Below are 19,159 nucleotides of genomic sequence, written 5' to 3'. Positions count from 1 at the left end.
AGTAATGGGCCTTGGAATTAGAAATTGTATCTTTGATAACCGTTTCCGATATTTTTGACGCAGCGCTTTCAGATATTGAGCTATTTTTTTATATGTGAGTCTACTTATATAAACTACATAAGAAATGTAAAATTTGTTACGGTCCATTGATTTATAACTAAGTAATGAAACTTGAAGTTTTAAAATTTTATCTTGATAATCGTTTCTTTGATGGCTTTTACGCAAACCTTTCATATATTGAGCTGATTTTTTGTATGTGAGTCTACGTATATGACCTGCATTTGAAGTGTGAAAGTCGTTCTTGTCCATTTATTTTTGGCGTAGTTATGGATCTTGCTTGTACTTAGAAATTATCTCTATTATAACCTTTTTCCGGAAGTTTTTCACGAAAAGCTTTCATATATTGAGCTGATGTTTGGTATTTGAGTCGAACTACATTACTTACAGATAAAGTTTGAGCTTCGTTTTGGTCATTTGGTTTTTAGCTAAGTAATGGTCCTTGTTTTCTCTTAAATAGCTGTTGTGGGTCTTCAAAGCGAAGAAAGGGGAATTGTGTTTAAATTTACAAAAGCAGCTGTTGTGTAAAGGTATGTCTTGTTGAAACAAAGCTCATCTTTTAATCACAAGTTGAGTTTGTGTTAATGCTGTGTACAATAATGAGAGATTGTAAATCATAGTCATTTTGCTCCTTGAATTTTTTGCCAAATCTCACCACTGTTTAAAATTAACATTAAAACATTAAATTACATTGCTGTTTTTCTTTTTTCGTGGCCGTTCGATTGGCCTACGTTAAAAAGTCAAACTTCATGTCGTGTGACTGTTACATTACTTACATTCAAAGAGCGAACACATGCAGCCCTTTGATTATTTGTTGTTCTTATTGAAAAAATTTTCATAACGTATATCGATAATTATCCTTTACGAATCATATAACAAACACATAAATAATTATATAAAACAGAGAAACAACTTCTTTGTTTTTAAAAAAATCTATTCACTCAACGTTTCGGTCAATTTGTGTGTGATTATTTGGACTTTTTACTGTTTTGAAAAATATCCCATCAATGTCATGGCGGTCAGTGTACCTACTTACTATTGGTAAGCTGATTCGCGAGTTCTTAGTGCACATACTTGGCAATATAACTGCCGAACATAATACATCGGAAAAGACGTAGGAATATTTGCACAACCTTACTCGATTGACGCATGTTGTATGATTTTATACAGTATAAATTAGTTTAGTCATCATATTAAATAGCATTACATTTAGTCTTTTACCAACATATTTGAAATACAAATGTAAGCAATCAGTGCCTGTACCTGTCTCCATTGGCGTCTATGACAAAAAAGTTGAAGTTGCAATCTACGCCGAGCGACGCACTTGTAAATTCCTAAAATCAAGAAAGGAAATTATATAAATATCTTTACATATGACATAATATTTAAATTGTGAACGACCTTATGTTACTTGTGATAAAACATATAGTAAGAAAGAAGTGAATATCAAATATCAATGCAATAAACTCAAACATTATAGTCGGAAGTTTCAATTATGATTCAAAACCAATTTAGTTAAGAACATATCACGCATAGTACGCGCCGTACTTTTGAAATTCCGTTTTGACCTAAAACACATGGGACAAAAATAACGCAAATAATTTAATAATTATTTTAGCCCTATACTAAATTTTGTAATGTAAATGCAAACAGATCGCCCGATTTGTACGACACATTTAGAGCTATTTAACCTAGAGGCTGCAGTGATATTGACACGAATGAATGCGTAAATATTTAGATGTGTGTTACGTTGAAATCCTGGTAAGCCTGGCGGATGATCGCGTAGACATTATCGACCTCTCCGTTCCTTACAGCTTTTACAAGCTCGTCCTGCCCATCTGAAGGCATGTAAGTCTCGAAGTGTGTCCTCAACAGGAACAGCAAGCGCTCTGAAAAAGTGCGTAGGTAGTAAGACATTGCATGCTCAGGTTACATATATAATCGCAAATAAATTACCAGTCAGCTCTAGCATTGATAATTTTGTTCAATTTAGTTATCTCTTCAAAATCATACATCTCAGCGAACATTTTCGACAAAAACGTTACTTTTATTTGCAATGTGTTATTCCATTCAACGTGGCATGTGCGTTTTGTTTGAAATTAAGTAATATAACCATTTGTAAAATGGAAACACTAAAAAACAACAAAAAACACGACTGTGTTTATTGATTGTCACACGGAAAAAGCAGTTTGTAGTTGGAATATTTCTTCGATACCATTAAAACATCATACAATAAACCCATCGGAGATTCCACCAGCTACACGCGATCTGCCAATCAAGTGCTGCACTCACACTAAGGAAGAGATCGGCAGCGCCATCTAGCAATTGAAGAACGGCACATCAAAAAGGCCTGCCAGCACATCCGCAGAAGCGCTAAAGGCTGACATGGATACCAGTGTGTAGCTACTACACCCTTTATTCAGCTCGATATAAGAAGAAACAGAAATTCAAACAGAGTGGACTGAGGGTAACCTCATCAAGCTCACAAGAAAGGCGACATCATTTCCTGCTCCAACTACCGAGGAATCACGCTGTTGTCCATCCCATGAAAGTTGTTTATCGCATTCGGTTGAACCAAATGAAAGACGAAGTAGACCCGCATCTCGGTTACCAACAACTCGGCTTTTTAAAGGAGTCAGTACCTATATTCAATGCAACGAGACGTTTACCAGAAGCAGTACGCAGCTGGTTAAAAGCCATTCTCCTGCGTATGGAGTATAATGAGATTAAAGGAAAAGTCTGAAAACCGACTGACTGTGTTAATTCACTTATAATAGTTTAAAAACCCAAGACTAACAAACTGCGGATTTGTCTAGACCCCAAAACATTGAACGATGCCATAAGACGAACGCACTGTCGTATGCCTACATTGGATGTCGTGAAGGCCCGACTTTCGAATCCTACGCATTTTTCGCTTCTTGACATTACGCATGCATATTGGAGTGTCAAGACAGTTAGCACATAGTGAGGGCGATATCGGTGACTAAACCTGCCATTTGGAATACCAGCCAAATCAAACATATTTCAACAGAAGATGAATACAATATTTAAGAGACTGATTGGCGTGACCTAAATTGTTGATGACATATTATTACATTGACGAATAGACAAGGACACGATTCTAACACCTCTGTGCCATGTTGAAAAGGGCAGAGAGTAAAGGGAGTGTAAATGTGTAATTGGAGTAAACGAGGTACTATTCGTCGGGTGCTTGATTACCTCCACTGAACTGAAACCTGATCCGTCAAAGGTCACGGTCATATACAATTTGCAGGTTTCGAACTAGAACCCTTTCTTGGCATGATTTACTACCTGCAAATGTTTTCTCCCAATTTAGCGAAAACCACTGCTCCGATGCTTAAAATGACATGTATGTTTATGGGACAACGCGAAAACAATTTATTTAAATAAAAGTATACGGTAGTAGCGCAAAGTCCGGTTTTGTCGTATATTGATGACAAAGAGCCCGTTAATCTAAAATGCGACGCTTCTTAACAGGGCGTTGGCACGGTAATTAAACAAGACGGACTACCAGTGGCATATCCCTCAAAGACATTTACGCCGACATAATCTGGTTAGGCAAACATAGAACGTGAAATGTTCGCAATACTGTATGGTTGCAAACGTTTCCACCAGTAGCTTAACGGACGACACGTGACCGTAACCAGTGACCACAAGCCTCTATAGGTGAAAAAGCCCCGCTCAGCAGACCAACCACGCCAGCAGAGGATGATTCTACAGCTTCAAATGTATGACCGGGATGAATGTCACGTGAGAGGAAAAAGAGTTCCGATCGGACTTACTTTCAAGAAACCCTATGAATGACAACGACTTTATCTTTGAAGGTCTTGACGTGCACGTACATACAGTTATAACATCTTACGTGAGAGACCGTCGTCTCGGAATTAGAAGAGACTCTTATACGAATGACAGTTAAATGCCAACTCTGATACAGACCATACGACTCATAGACTATTTATCGGACATACTGTCCGAAACAGATACTTGAGTATTGGACTCATAAATATGAACTCTCATATTCAGATGGCTTAGATTTCAGAGGTCAGACTATCCAATTTTCAAGGACATGACGTCCTGACATGATACAGTGGGGTTAGGGATTTTGTTCCGCAAATAAGGGGTTGCTTAGAGATGAATATTTTAGGGGATTCATCTCTAACAATTCGGTTTCTTTTAGGAATTAATCTCTAACAATCCCTTCTGGAAATTTTTAGGGTTGAAAACGGATTATTAGGGATTGTTAGGGTTGAAAAGGGATGCTAGCCCCCTGTGCATGCGTACGGGTTAAAAGGCGGAGTTAAGAATGTGAGCTTTTGCTAGTACTGCGCATGCGTAAGGCTGAAAAGGCGGAGTTATTATCGCGAGCTGTAAATCGCGATAATAACTCCGCCATTTCAGCCCTAGGCATGCGCAGTACTTTAATGTATTAAAGCAACGATCTATAAATAAAGACCATTCGGACCAATAGAAAGTATCTGGAATTCGCGCAACGAAAACAATATCAATATCACGTGAGGAGCCGCTAGTCTCACTCTGTTATCTGGCGTTATCATTCGCTACTGCAGCGTGTCTGCTCGCTTAATTCTTATGCACAACAAGTCATTACTTCGCACAATAGAACTGAAAACATTTTAAATATGAAAAAGTTTTGCTATTAATAGCAGCGATGATAAATTAAACGTGATTTTAAAATAAAACATAATAAATTTGAAAACATCTGAACCAATAGTAAGTAATGAAACGTAATAACGGTATTTTAGACCGAGTTAGCTCTTTTACAAGAACACCTTTCAATTGTCGTAAACTTAATTATTTCTTTCTGGAAATAATGAACTAAGAATAAGTATAAAAAAGATCTCAAAATCTAGAGTCTTTAACTTTAACTTTAATATGTTCGCGGGTATTACATAACAATACTTTGAGAGATTATCGGCCGAGTTAGACTATTTAAAAGCATATAAATACTTCTGATGAACATATTATTTTAAAGGTAATATAAAATGTACAAGACTAATTTTTTTTTATTTTAACGTGAACAGTCTCGGAGATTTTCATTACCGATGCATGTTTTTCTTATTGAAAAGTACATATCCGCCTTTGCCTAAAACTTTACTATTTCTAAATTAACATTTTATGTATGAACATTTTGAGGTAATATAAAAAGCTATGGCCGAAAATAAACTAATTTATATTAAACTGTTCTGGTGATGTTCTCTCTATTTCCTTAACTGATGTATTTCTTTATTTAATTTTCCAAATACAGTGTTAATTTTATAATATACTGTAAGACATTAAAACAAAATATTGATTTTAGTTTATTTTATTAACTACAAATAATATTAGCAAGACAATAAACATTTTGGATACACTTCTCTTCAATAGAGACCATGTCCCCAATGTGGATTAAGTGTGTTTATGTCTGTGACACCACATGTCTACGCATCTGTTGATAAGATTATCACGATAAGATGATTGAAATCTCGTCGCCGCGCGTGAAAACCCAATAACACTAATCTTTGTTTATTTATAAATCTTTGATCATCATCACATCTTTTTACTGCACACAATTGGTGTAAACAAATTGTTAAATATCGTTACTTGTGACAATTTACTTATTGTCAAAATACTATTAAATTCTCCTCATCTTTATCAACTAGATCATCATCAACCTATCAACATTATTATCTTTATCGTAGAAATAACAACCCAAATACAAATTAGGAATGATTGCTTGTATTTGACAGGACTTCGACATATAAATGCATAAAAACACAATTCTTCCGACGCCCGTATGTGTTTTTTGTTCAACGGAGATCCACCTCAATGGCACCGCTCAGTTGATGAATCTCGAGATATCTACATTTACGAATGAAAGGCTTCATAAACATTGACGTCGCCCTTGGTAACCAGAAAAATTCCCACGCACGGATTTCAGCCGTCATTGTGTACAATCGATAAAGTGCACAAGTACTGGAATTGGTATAGCGTTGTTTAAAGGGGCCGTCCAACAGATTTTGGCATGTATTGAAGCTCGCCATTAAATGCTTTAAATGCTTTATATTGATAAATTTAAACATTTGAACTAAAAATCTCCAGTAAAAAAACCCAACAAGAATACAATTTTAAAAAGGGGAAAAAAGTAACCCTCAACAAGGCTCGAACCACTGACCTCTGGATTCCTGGAGTAAAAAGCCTCCCACCTAGACCACTAGACTATCCACGCTCATGTTGAGAGCAAAAATATTTTTTAGCCATATAAGCAATCCTTGTAGTTTCTCAAATTATCGTTTCGCTTCGATACGACGCTTTATCTGTTGGACGGCCCCTTTAAAGGTGTATGTCCAGCGCATGTGCCGGGAAAACAGGGCATAATGCATTTTTGTGTTCAGCTCTATAATATTTAAATCAAATATGTATGAAACAATGTCGCTTAACATTGTTAACCCGGTGTTAACTATTGAAAATATTGAGGCGTTCATTAATTTTGAATCTAAAACGGAGCATTAATCCGCATATAAAATCGAAGTACTGACAGTACTGGTGTGACGATGCGTTTGAAGAGGATTGATATAAAAGTATCTATTTAAGTTTATCTTCATTACAACAATTGTGTATATGGGTACGACATATTGGGTAGGAAAAAAAATTGGTACGAAAATTTTGGGTACAAAAAATGTACCAAAAAAATTGGGTACGAAAAAAGATTTGGTTAAAAAAATGGGTAGGAAAAATAAATTGGCTACAAAAAAAATTGGGGTATGAGCAAATATTTGGGTACGAAAAATGTAGGGTACGAAAAAAAATGGGGTACGGGAAAGTAGTACCCGTGGGGAAATTGATCCATTCAGCAAAACTGGGAGGCGGGTAACATTCTCGATCAAATCTTTAAAAAGGTTTTCGACCTGTATTTTCTGTACTTCTTATCTTAAAAAAACGTTCTGTTGCAGTAAAACGTTTGTGGGTTATAACATATAAATTCAAAACTTGACATGCTATTTAATTTCACATGTAAAATATTCCAAACTTTATATTTCGTCGTTTCCTTTCCTAAGTTAATGATGTTATGTGTACGGACGTGATTTCACATGCCCATGTGTATGAACATGTATTTTTCTCTTTTTTGATTATTGCTTTTTTCTCAAATTCAATAAGCTTAGACATGTTTGTTCGTTAAAAACGGCAATACTTTCATGATGATTCCCGAAAGTAGGTATGAGCTCATAGCCGGATCCGTGCCGTAAGAGCACTTGAATACGTGAGTTCGCCCATGAGCACATGTTAAGGTTAACTAAATCTCCGCGATATGACCTAATAGATGTTTAAAACAGCAAACAATATCCAACACACGAATGCATTATCAAACATTGTATGTGCACTGATGTAGCTCTGTAATTTCTGTTTGAAACGTTTATTAAATATGCAAAATGAGAAAGCACGCATAAGAGCGAGTTTCACAGATGTATTACGGCTATAATGCTGTTTATATACCAAAGTCGCTACAACGTTTACAAATGGCAGGTTCGAAATAATTCGTTTTCTTTACACTTATGATCGTGTTGAAAGTTAATTATACACGTTTTAATTCGCGATGTATTTACCGAATCACAACAAATGTCAAATACAATACAGACAATGCATAGTCGTTTCATTGATATATAAACATATAATGGATTGAATATAACTTATTTAAAATTAACGTTTTCAAACTATTATTAATTTTTTTCCCAGAATATGCTGTCCTATTTATAGTTCAGCTTCCTATACCTTTATCAATGATAATCAGCGAGGTATGCCGATAAGAAAAATCGAGCTATCTCAATCGGACTGGCTCGGTCTTTTACATAGGTCGCCATTTTGAATTTTTTTCATGGTATGATAACTTAGACGAGCTGCTTCGCAGCATCATCAAAAACACCAGGCGTATTGCATATAAGTTCGGAGAACTGAACTTATTTCGAAAGAAAGCAATAAGATGTTCAATTATATACATGTACGAGCAAGTCTTTCTGCGCACGATTACGCTCTTACTCCTCGTATATATTTGTCTCTTATGGATCATGGCAAATACCTAGTGTTTTATTATGCTTAATATAAATAACGTTATGCATACATATGTACTTTAAGCTGCATAGCATGACTTCCAAATGAAAATAAATGAACTTTAATTTTAGGCAAAAATAATCAATCTTCAATGTAATGTGGTTTGCTTGATAATATTATACAATGCTCGTTGATACCAATGCATTTATGCGAATAATTATGTTGTACATTCTTTGTAAGTCGCAATCACAAAGAGAGCGGTACAGGTTTCTCTACTAAATATCTGCTGAACTTCTTCATTTAAATTGAGATAAACTTTAAAAATGTCAGGCCGTGGAACACTTTTTATTGAACAGTTCATATCTGCCTTTGCCATAAACTGAAATTGTAATTATGTTTCTTAATCAATTATCAATTTGAAATTAATATAAAAAACTAAAGGTTGAACAAAAAAATGATTTATTGATGTTTAACTGTCCCGGCGATGTTCTATATATTCCTAAACTGATCTATTTCTTAATTACATTTTACATAAAAAATATAAATTTTAGATTTAACTATAAATAGAAAACACACTCTGCTTTCACTTATGGCGGACACATATTATTTGAAAGTCAATAAACAGTTTGAATTCAAATCTGCGATAGAGGCGCACACGCATTCTCTTCAAGGTTTATGTCCCCATTTTGATTAAGCGTTTACTGGTGTGACTGTGACACCTCATGCCGGCAAATGTGTAGATAAAATTATAACGGTAAGATGCGTCATCCTTATCACTTGACTGAAATATCGGTTGCCGGAATGACACGAATCTTTGTTGCAGCACGGCAAATATTACGTATAATCCAACTTGTACCGTGTTAAAAACACACAGAGTTTCATGTTCGATTCTTCCGTGTTACTACAAACAAATTATTTGTTGAGTTTACAAATGACGTGCATTTTAGGCTATGAAACAATATGCTGTATGCAGCTTATCAATTATATTTTGCGTGTGTGTTTTACTGCCATGTCAGGGGAAAATATTTAATTTTGAGTAAAAGTTGGTCAAATACACACCTCAGCTGCCGGGTGTTCACCAAAGAAATAATTTTGATAAAAATATACCAGTGCACGATGGCCAATGCGACCTTAATGTGCACTGGTAGACAATAAATAAATTGTGTCATGCATAAAACCGACCAAATCAAATCCTAATCTAAAAATAGTTGTCTACGCCCCGCCTACTCGTTTACGGCAGTGATTAACTCCGCCTTTTCATCCGTATTCCCCGCTGCCATCGACTGCGCATGCGTAGAGATTAATTAATCCCTTGAAGAGATGAATTCATCCCTTGCGCTGAATTGCGATGAATTCAGCTCTTGAAGGGACGAATTCATCCCTTGCGATGAATTCATCCCTAAAAGAGCTTAATTCATGGCAATTTATCCCTAAACACCGCTGGAAAAGGTTGAATACAGATGAATTCGGATGAAACGGGGTGAAAACGGATAAATCCTTAAAAATCGGCTGAATTAGGGTTATTCTTTAGGGATTATAAAGAGATTAATCCCGGAACAAAATCGCTAACCCCACTGTACAGTCAGTACACACAAGCAACACGGGTGTATACAGTTTAAAGAGCCAAGGGCGCGCTGTTTTGGCCTGGGATGACGAAAGAGATCACTAGGTGTTACAGTGGAGTCTTTGTCAGAAATACATACCGTCTAATGCAAATGAACAATTTTTTCAATATGACATACCCGACAGACCGTGGCAACATATTTCGGCTGGCATGTTAACGTTGCACGGCAAAGACTACTTGGTTACTGTAGACGCATGCAGAAATTACTTTGTAATTGATTACTTGTCTGACATAAAAAGTAGCACTGTAATCAGAAAATTGAAAGTACACTTTGCAACTATCGGAATACCCGATACATTAACACGTGATAATAATGGTCAATATTATTATGATTGTATGACCCAATTTGCAAGAACATAGTTTCAACAGGAATTGTCTAGTCGATGGAATCCACAGTCAAACGGATTAGCCGAAAATGCAAGTAAACAGCAAAAAGATTGCTCATAAAGTGTACAAGATCCGTACATTTCCTTTTGAGAGTGTAGAAACACCTCTTCAAGTTGTGGTTACTCATCATCTCAGTTATTGATAGGAATAACACAATCAATATTGCCTGTTAGTAACAAACTACGTTTACCTCAAACCGTAAGCCGAAATATCAAAATAGAGTTCGTAATACACATTTAACAAAAACATCAGATTTCTTTAAATATATCCTTTATTAGGATTGTACGTAAGTGTAGGTCAACCGCGTCTTATTTGATTGACCTTCAATTATCCAACTGCACAAATGTCTGCATAGAAAATTTAGATCAACAATTATCTAAATTGTCAACAAATGGAAAACCAATATTGGCGTAAGAATTAACAGGCGTGCTTGTTTAATGCAAAACGTGGTTATCATGTGTACTTATCTGAAACAATATATATCAGTCAGAGCAGAAGTTTACCATTGTATGGCGGAAATGAGAAATGAATTATAATATTTACATGAAAACGAAAATCATTTGACACATCACCTGGTTTATAAAGAACTGAAATATACTCAAACCTCGATCTATTATGCTTTTAGTTAATATGGATTTGATCTGTTCGTCAAAATGTTGTTACTTACCTCTCGGCAACAACGTAACAGATCTCTTTATGTACAGGAAGTCTCTACCGTGCACTCTGATCAGCGGAATACCATATTCGGTCACTTCCACTATGAGACCAATTCGACCGAGGGTCTGAAATAGTAAATTGCTGTATGAATAATATCCATACCCTATGCTACGTTTGCTGTGCCTTCAATACGTTAAGTAGGTTTAAATATAGCCATATAAGGCAACCGGCCCGTACCCTTGTAGGTGGCTGTGTATTTCAATAGACTAAGGCATTTTTTTTAAAAATCGCGCCCAGGTTTTCATCATAACAATGCTTGGCAATGGACTTAAACAATTGTTAACTCTACCAAGATGTTATTATAACAAATATACTCACCAAGATTCATGAAGATTTGACTAAAAGTGCAATGTCTAGAGTGTTGAAGCGCTCATTATCTATTTAGACCTTATTAAAAAGATATTTTAAGTTCACATGACTGAATTTAAATATCGGTGGAAAACTACTCGTCTGACAAATTTGCATGAAGATTTTACTAAAAATGTTACTTCTAAACTACAAACAAAATTTCATAATCGCCATATAAAAAAATGCCCCGCGCCCTGGCGGCTATGTTTTTCAACGAAATGGAACCACGTTTTAACACTGAATTATATTTTTTATGAAGATTGGTCTATACATGGGACTCATATGGTGCTAACTATAGCCATATAAGTAAAACTGTCAGGCTGTCTGGCAGAATTGTTTTTCAACGGACCGGAATCATTTTAAAACTCGGCCTACATAATATAAGAACACAATACCCGGTGAAACTGCAATCAACATTGAAATAAACATGTGACTTCTAGAGATGAAACATAGTTTTCTCCAGCTATATTAGGAAAATTGACCTGCCCACTGGCGGCCTCGTTTTTCGACGACCCGGAAAAATATCAAACTCAGCTTGTTCGTGAAAACGACTTTACAGAAGATAAATAACTTAATATCTTCATTCGCATTGATTGAAAAAATAACATTAACATTCTTGACAATTAAATAAAATGAATTTTACACAAACAATATTACACACTAACGATACAGGCCATATAAGTAACACTCATTCATTTGCATGACTTGCAAAATGCTGAAAAAAAACCTACAAATAAACATTAATGAATAGGTATTTGAATGCTAAAACCAAATTAATGCATAGTTGTGAGAATATGTTGAATATAACATTATTTGTAAACAAACTGTGAACAGGACTGTTCGAAGATGCCAACACACTAATTGTTTATCTAATATCATTTACTTGATGGTTTCTATAAACACCAATTCGGGTTATACTAATACCAGACATATCAATAGTTTTCAAAATTGCCAAAGCTGTGAATGTGAGTATTTCCTGTGTCAGCAGATGAAAGCTCCTTAGAAAAGTTCTCCCACTCGAGACAAGGCAAATCAGGAACAAATTAAAACCGGTTCGGAACAGTTTCTGTCTGTTTAAAGATTTTTTAGATTGTTTTAGATTGGTTAATATGCGTAGTGTACTGAAATAGTTGGATTACATATTTTGGAGTTAAGTCTGAATTTGACTGATTTATAGAACAATATCACAATGCTTTGCACATAGCAGTGGACTTGTAAAATGTCCAATTTATGTAAACGTTTACTAATGTACAAATCCTTAAAATTTCATATTGTTTTTAATCCTACTATTTTTTACCGTGGTTTTGTTTAAAAGAGCGTCGTCATTCGATCACAACAACCAAGTCTTAGGCTTGCTGACGGGTAATTAGGTTACAGCTGTCATTGCTGGGTATTGAACAACAACTTATTTTGAATACAGGGCGTTGGCAATAGTGGCTATTTTGCTTGTGCAAAAATACAACCACGGTTATTTAACCTATTTTACGCGCATTTCTGCAAACAATCGTTACGATGCATGGCGAATTGCAATACGTAAACAAATCGCTATAGGGCTTCGCCGTAAAGATTGATGTTCACTTTATACACGAAAACCCGTGACGTCATGAAATTGTGTATCTAACGAATTTGGGTAACTCGACAATAATATGTAAAGTTCGTGTTATCCTCGATTTAGCACTATTATATTACATCGTTATAAAAACAAATTTCAACGCCTCCATGGTGAAGTGATAAGTGTACAGTTTTGCTTCTAGAATTCTGGGGTTCTAACACCCGTTAATGGCAAATATTGTATATTATTTCACTCGTATTTTCGTTGAAAAATATTAATATATCTTCAAAATACGAAAATCTGTTAACATGTCACTTTCGCGAAAGAGCTATTCGACGCGCCATCAAGCGCTCCACGTGTGGCATAAAGCGCCAAAGGCCTAAGTTTGATTATTGGACGTAATTTTGACATATTACGTGAAGGGCGACATGAAACGTTGGTTTAATTCTAAAAATAACAACAAACCTTTCAAATATGTACATTATGCCAGACTGTAAATAAGGAAGAATCGACTTAGTCATAAGATATACCGAGAAAAAATAGTTCCTAGTGTTCATAATGAATATACCTTAAGTGACCGATATTTGTTGAACTCATACCTTTGTTTGTGGGTAAGTATTGTTGTTCATCTCATTGCCAGACTGGACCTTTGCAGTATATGTTCTGCAAACGTTTTATTTTATATATTGTGTTGCTGCGAAGTGAAAGTGACAGATTTAACGTTTTTGAAAAAAACACTTCATGCGTTACATATACACACTTTTTGTTCGGCAACAAATACGTGTAAAGGTGTCAGTTTTGACGTTTAATTATTTGTTATAATAGTATTGAACTAAACAATATTTGATTCACTGTACGATATAATGAACGCTAGTTAATTTAATAGAATATTCGTCATTCATATACATATGTTAATCAAATGCTGCCAACATGAAATGATGGAAACAAAATGGTCTAACATACACATCGTTTTATGGACCTGGAAAAGAGCTTTGTTTCAGTTCAAATTAGTACATAACTGTATGTACGCATCTATGTTTTTGGAGTTGTGAAATGTATAACTTAATTTGTTAAAAAAAATATTAATGATGAAGTGTCGGGAATAACTGCGTGGTGAAAAAAAATATTTCAAGATTGTGTTTTGATAACTCGCTTTTATTATTTTGATTCGGAGTACAGGCATTTGTTTTTATTTTGGCAAAATAATGCAAGCGCCGCCTTATGAGGATGTGTGGTTGTAAAACAGTGAGTGTTAAACCACTGTTCAAGGATTGTTCAATGTTCGAACCCTATTATTATTATCGATATGAACAGACGTCATGTTTGCAAAATTTTCAAATAATCCGAAAGCGCAGTTACCTAAATCCTATTAATACGTATCGATTCCAAACATACATATATTGTATCAATCTAACAATGCGCGATCCACATAAACATTAGCACCTAAATATTAGTTAAAGTAGTATCCACGCTAAAACAAAGTATAAAAACATAAATAATGATGTTCGGGTTGCTTTACTTAGTATTAAACGAAAAAAAAGTATCGTAATTTCACCATTTACTAAAACAAGTACATCATTGATGACGTTTTATCTATTAATATTGGAAAACATTGACAAAGAGTCATTATTGTGCTTCATTCGGTAAAACCAAAACTTGCATTTTCTTAAAATCACCTTATAGTCTTCAGATGCGTACGAATGTTCGTGTACTCAAATTGTATATTATACGAGGGCTAAAGCCCTGAAGACTCTATCCTGACACCCCAAAACAACTTAATGTTTCTGAGCAGGTTTCACTATAGATACACATGTCCCAGGAAACCTCTCCCACTATCTAACAGCGACGTTTTTATCACAGAACTGGAATCATATTTAAACGCAGTTGAAACACTTGTAAAACACAGTGTTTCGATGCGATGAGGAAGATTAGTTGTAAGTTAAACAGGAATAACTTAAAAAAAGATATTCGACGTGTACCTTGATTTTCAAAATAAAGGTGGAAAAATAACATTACTAAATAATTTTATGAAATCCGAACAAAACGTAACTGTTGTTGTTTTATTTAGTTATCCGTTATTTATGGTATGAAATATTTATCATGTAATGAGAAAAACATCGTGACTTAAGAATGTTCACACTAGTTCACTAAAGCAATATAAAGGAATGTTCCATACCTACCTCAGGGCGGCCAAATGTTCAACGGACCTGACATAATTAGATAACATGTTCTGATCAAGTTGAGCGACGATTTAAAAACGATGTAATTTTTATAGTGTGCACAAGTTCTAAATTTTGAAATATATGCTCATCTGTGCGGCCTTCTGGTAACAAGTTTTCTTACGGACCTGACACATTTTCGAACTTAGCTGAGATATCATAAGCATACATATTGTGAGCAGAATTCATAGCGCTGGTTCAAACGTGAAGTGGTAAAATCGAAATGTGTTACGGAAGTTTGCTTGGTATTGGTTATAAAGAACGATTTGTCGCTCGATGCTATCGCCCTCAAGCAAAGGAACATTACATTTACAAATCAAGCTATTTATTTTTTTTAAACTGTTACTGTTGTGCACATGACTAAAACATGTAATATATTTAAGAAATGTGGTTGAGAAGTGTTCTTTATTTTTATGTCTGCTAAAAATGTAAACTCACCGGCTCTAAAGAGTCCCTCCAAACAATGCGGATCTGCACCAAGTCGCCGACAGCAAAGCTATCATTAACTGCGTTAGTTGCGGTGCTACCGTCACTTTGAGCATCAACGTTCGTCAATGAAGCTGGGTTAAACGTCCACCTCAATAAGAAAGTTTATAGAACTTTTGAAATTCTTTATGACATAAATCAAAGGTGACGACCTAAAATTAAACTTTGACAAATCATTGCCACAATGGCAGTGAAAACAAGGCTATTGTCAAGCAATATGGTCCCCTACCGGCTCCACCATTGTCAGAAATTCCACCATTTTCAGATTATTATTTTTTATTGGCCATAGCAACCACAATTTTTGACGTAGGAATGAAATGAAATGACGTGCATAATGTTTATATTGTCATATATCCATGTTGCAAGTTTCATGAAAAAATAATAAGAACTTTTAAAGGTATCGCAGGATATAGAAAAACCCCATTTTAGCAGTGTGTCTAGTCTCTTTGTTGCCATAGCAACCAGAATATTTGACGTAGGAACAAAATGAAATGACGTGCATAATGTCCATATTGCCATCTATCCAAGTTTAAAGTTTCATGAACAAATAGTAAGAACTTAAAGTTATCGCAGGATCCAGAAAAGTGTGACAGACAGACTCACCAACAGAAAGACAGACAGACAGACAGGCAGACATACAGACAGACAGACAGACAGACAGACAGACAGACAGTCAGACAGACAGACAGACAGACAGACAGACAGACAGACAGACAGACAGACAGACAGACAGACAGACAGACAGACAGACAGACAGACAGACAGACAGACAGACAGACAGACAGACAGACAGACAGACAGACAGACAGACAGACAGACAGACAGACAGACAGACAGACAGACAGACAGACAGACAGACAGACAGACAGACAGACAGACAGACAGACAGACAGACAGACAGACAGACAGACAGACAGACAGACAGACAGACAGACAGACAGACAGACAGACAGACAGACAGACAGACAGACAGACAGACAGACAGACAGACAGACAGACAGACAGACAGACAGACAGACAGACAGACAGACAGACAGACAGACAGACAGACAGACAGACAGACAGACAGACAGACAGACAGACAGACAGACAGACAGACAGACAGACAGACAGACAGACAGACAGACAGACAGACAGACAGACAGACAGACAGACAGACAGACACACAGAGCGCAAACCATAAGGCCCCATTCGGTGAAACCGGTAGGGGACAATAAATATAAAATTATAACAACGCTTTATCCAGCATAGTCATGATCATTACTTAAAATGAAACTACTATAAGTTTTACGAAAAAACAAATAATTATAAAAACAGCGTAGACTAGAAAGTCTACGTAAGTAAGTTCTTCATGTAACAAAACTAGCTTCGGACGAACGGCTATAATGTGATTTGCATTGATCGCAGATTCGCCTCTTCGGACTCAACTGATATTATCGCCTGTTCTTAGTGAATCCGTCGTCCGTGCATCACAACCCCGTCCCAAGGGAACCGTGCTTTAAGCCTACGTTAAATGCACGATCTTCCCACTTGCGAAAATGATGTCTAGGTGAACCAATTTCTTGCATAAATCGCACATCTTAAACAGACACCTTAAAGCCACCATATTGATAATGCAGACACACGTTCACAATAAATTTTAAATTTTAAAGAGTTTTCTGTCGAATTCTAATTAATAGGTATACAAGTGGAAAAATGTAAGTATTAATTTAGTATTGCCAAACTAATGCCGCCGATACATAATACACAAGCGCAGAGATTCTCATTTAGAAGCCGTAACTTGGCTGAACAGTTGTTAAAAAGGCATACACACGTACGGATCATTTAATTTTTGCAACATCAATCAAAGCACCTAATATAGCAGTGACACAACTTTTATTTCACTATTATTCAGAACATGAATTTCAACGATTTCAAAATCACATTTGATTGAGAAATAGCAGACATTTTAGTGGGAACATGTTTAATCACACAGTAGATTGTTGTGAATTTAGATTAATTTAGTGCGCTAGTTGATAATATAGGCTTAGCAAATAGGTTCTTTTATACCTAGATGGCAATAATTCAAACCTAGTCTATGCATATTTGTATGTTAAATTGGCGGTTGTCACTATACATAAACTGCTTTCTACACCATGAACCTCGAAGCCAAATTAAAACATTGCATTTTTGTCAAACAGCAATAATTAAAATGCCAAATATGCCAAACATATTTTTTGACCATACTATGCTTTCATACCAAAGGTCTCTTTTAATGCAGAAAAATTCTGAGCGCGTCTATATGTGACTATGTTTAGCTTCTTATTTACAGCATCTTAAAATGCAAGCACTTTTCGATTTATAGACGAAGACGGTTCGAAATAAAGGTCAACATGTTTTAACATTTCCAAATACATTTCCTTTAGTAGATGTTCGTGGACAAGATCGAGCCATTCCATTGCTAACATCGGCTGTTTTTCCAGACTAGAAATTAAAATATTATGTGATTTCGTCAGATTAAATAGTGCTCAATATCAGCGAACTGTAAAAACAATTTAGATATATGACGATTCCGTTTATGATTATGATAGTTTACATCGCAGCCTACTAAACTGTTCTGCTAAACAAGAACCCAATTATTTAACATGAATAACTAATTGGACTCGGACGAGAACAACACATTTATCAGTCGAACCAGTCGATTGTCCTTACAACCCAATACATACTGTCATGAGTAGCTGTTGCTGTTTGATATCATATTCATTGCACCAACACAGCCAACATCATCAATTAGTTAAACCTTCAGATATTTATCACTCTTATTTCTTATTCATAGCGTTAACTATTGTTTATATAAAAATTGTAATGTGTAAATTATATCCATAGGAGAGAAACTCTAAAATTCCATCCGTATTAATAATGGTACTTTAATTGTCCCATGTGCTATATTTGTATTTGCCTAGAGTCATAAATGTATTAAAATTAACAGTCGACATTGTTCAAATTCTGTTTTAAGCCGGTGCATTGATAAATAAATCAGATATAGTTTCGTATTTTGTATTAAGACGCAAGAAAAATCCCACCAAAACATGATAATAGTTCTCTAAATCCCATACTTACATGTATTGTATCTTTGATACCTATGCAGAAAGAAATATGTCTAAACCTTCTATATATCCATTTCCACCCATGTGGTTGCTGAAAACACATTTCATTTTATTCATTTTCGGATCATCAGTGTCTGAGATCTCGAGTGATAACGAAACAAATGTGACGAACGAAATAAGAAGGGACGAACAGAAGGACATATATTGAATAGGGCGGAACATATTATCAGTGAAATTCGTTTCAGATCCACGTTATATCAATGCAAATAAAAGGCGGATAATATTTTTTAAATATAAACAATAATATCAAGGAAACTAGCTGCAAACCACAGATCTAAATGTATTAGTTCACTGAACGCATCTTGCACAGCCATTTAAATGTAAATCACATATAAAGTAGGGTCATAATTTCATGAGATTACGAGCAGAAACGCATTTGCCCAAAACTGTCATACATATTATACATACTGGTGTTATGCACGAATATTCAGTGCATCATGGTAATTCATTAACCAGGTCTTTAACATCGGAATAATGTAATGATACATTCAGCCACAACATAGAAAATAAATCGCATAAATTATCATGAATAAATGAAGCGGCAAAACTTCCATCAATATGT

General features: G+C 35.4%; 1 protein-coding gene across 4 annotated transcripts in view; it reads right to left on the bottom strand.

Moving 5' to 3' along the window:
- The window catches only part of LOC127861298 (transient receptor potential cation channel subfamily M member-like 2), a 139,255-nt gene extending 123,692 nt beyond the window's left edge, over positions 1–15,563 (bottom strand). For all 4 annotated transcript variants that reach the window (XR_008040157.1, XM_052399746.1, XM_052399747.1 and 1 more), the window contains exons 1-4: positions 15,404–15,563; positions 10,797–10,911; positions 1,807–1,946; positions 1,321–1,391 (exon numbers count right to left, since the gene is read on the bottom strand). Coding sequence is in view for 3 of the 4 variants with exons in the window: in XM_052399746.1 (XP_052255706.1) it covers positions 1,321–1,391; positions 1,807–1,905 (170 nt within the window). In the remaining variant the exon portion in view is untranslated. The remainder of the gene's footprint in view (positions 1–1,320; positions 1,392–1,806; positions 1,947–10,796; positions 10,912–15,403) is intronic.
- Between the last annotated feature and the right edge of the window lie 3,596 nt (positions 15,564–19,159).

This window comes from Dreissena polymorpha, chromosome 15 (assembly GCF_020536995.1).
Source record: "Dreissena polymorpha isolate Duluth1 chromosome 15, UMN_Dpol_1.0, whole genome shotgun sequence".
Taxonomy (NCBI): Eukaryota; Metazoa; Mollusca; class Bivalvia; order Myida; family Dreissenidae; genus Dreissena; species Dreissena polymorpha.
This window is presented reverse-complemented; position numbering and strand designations above follow the sequence as displayed.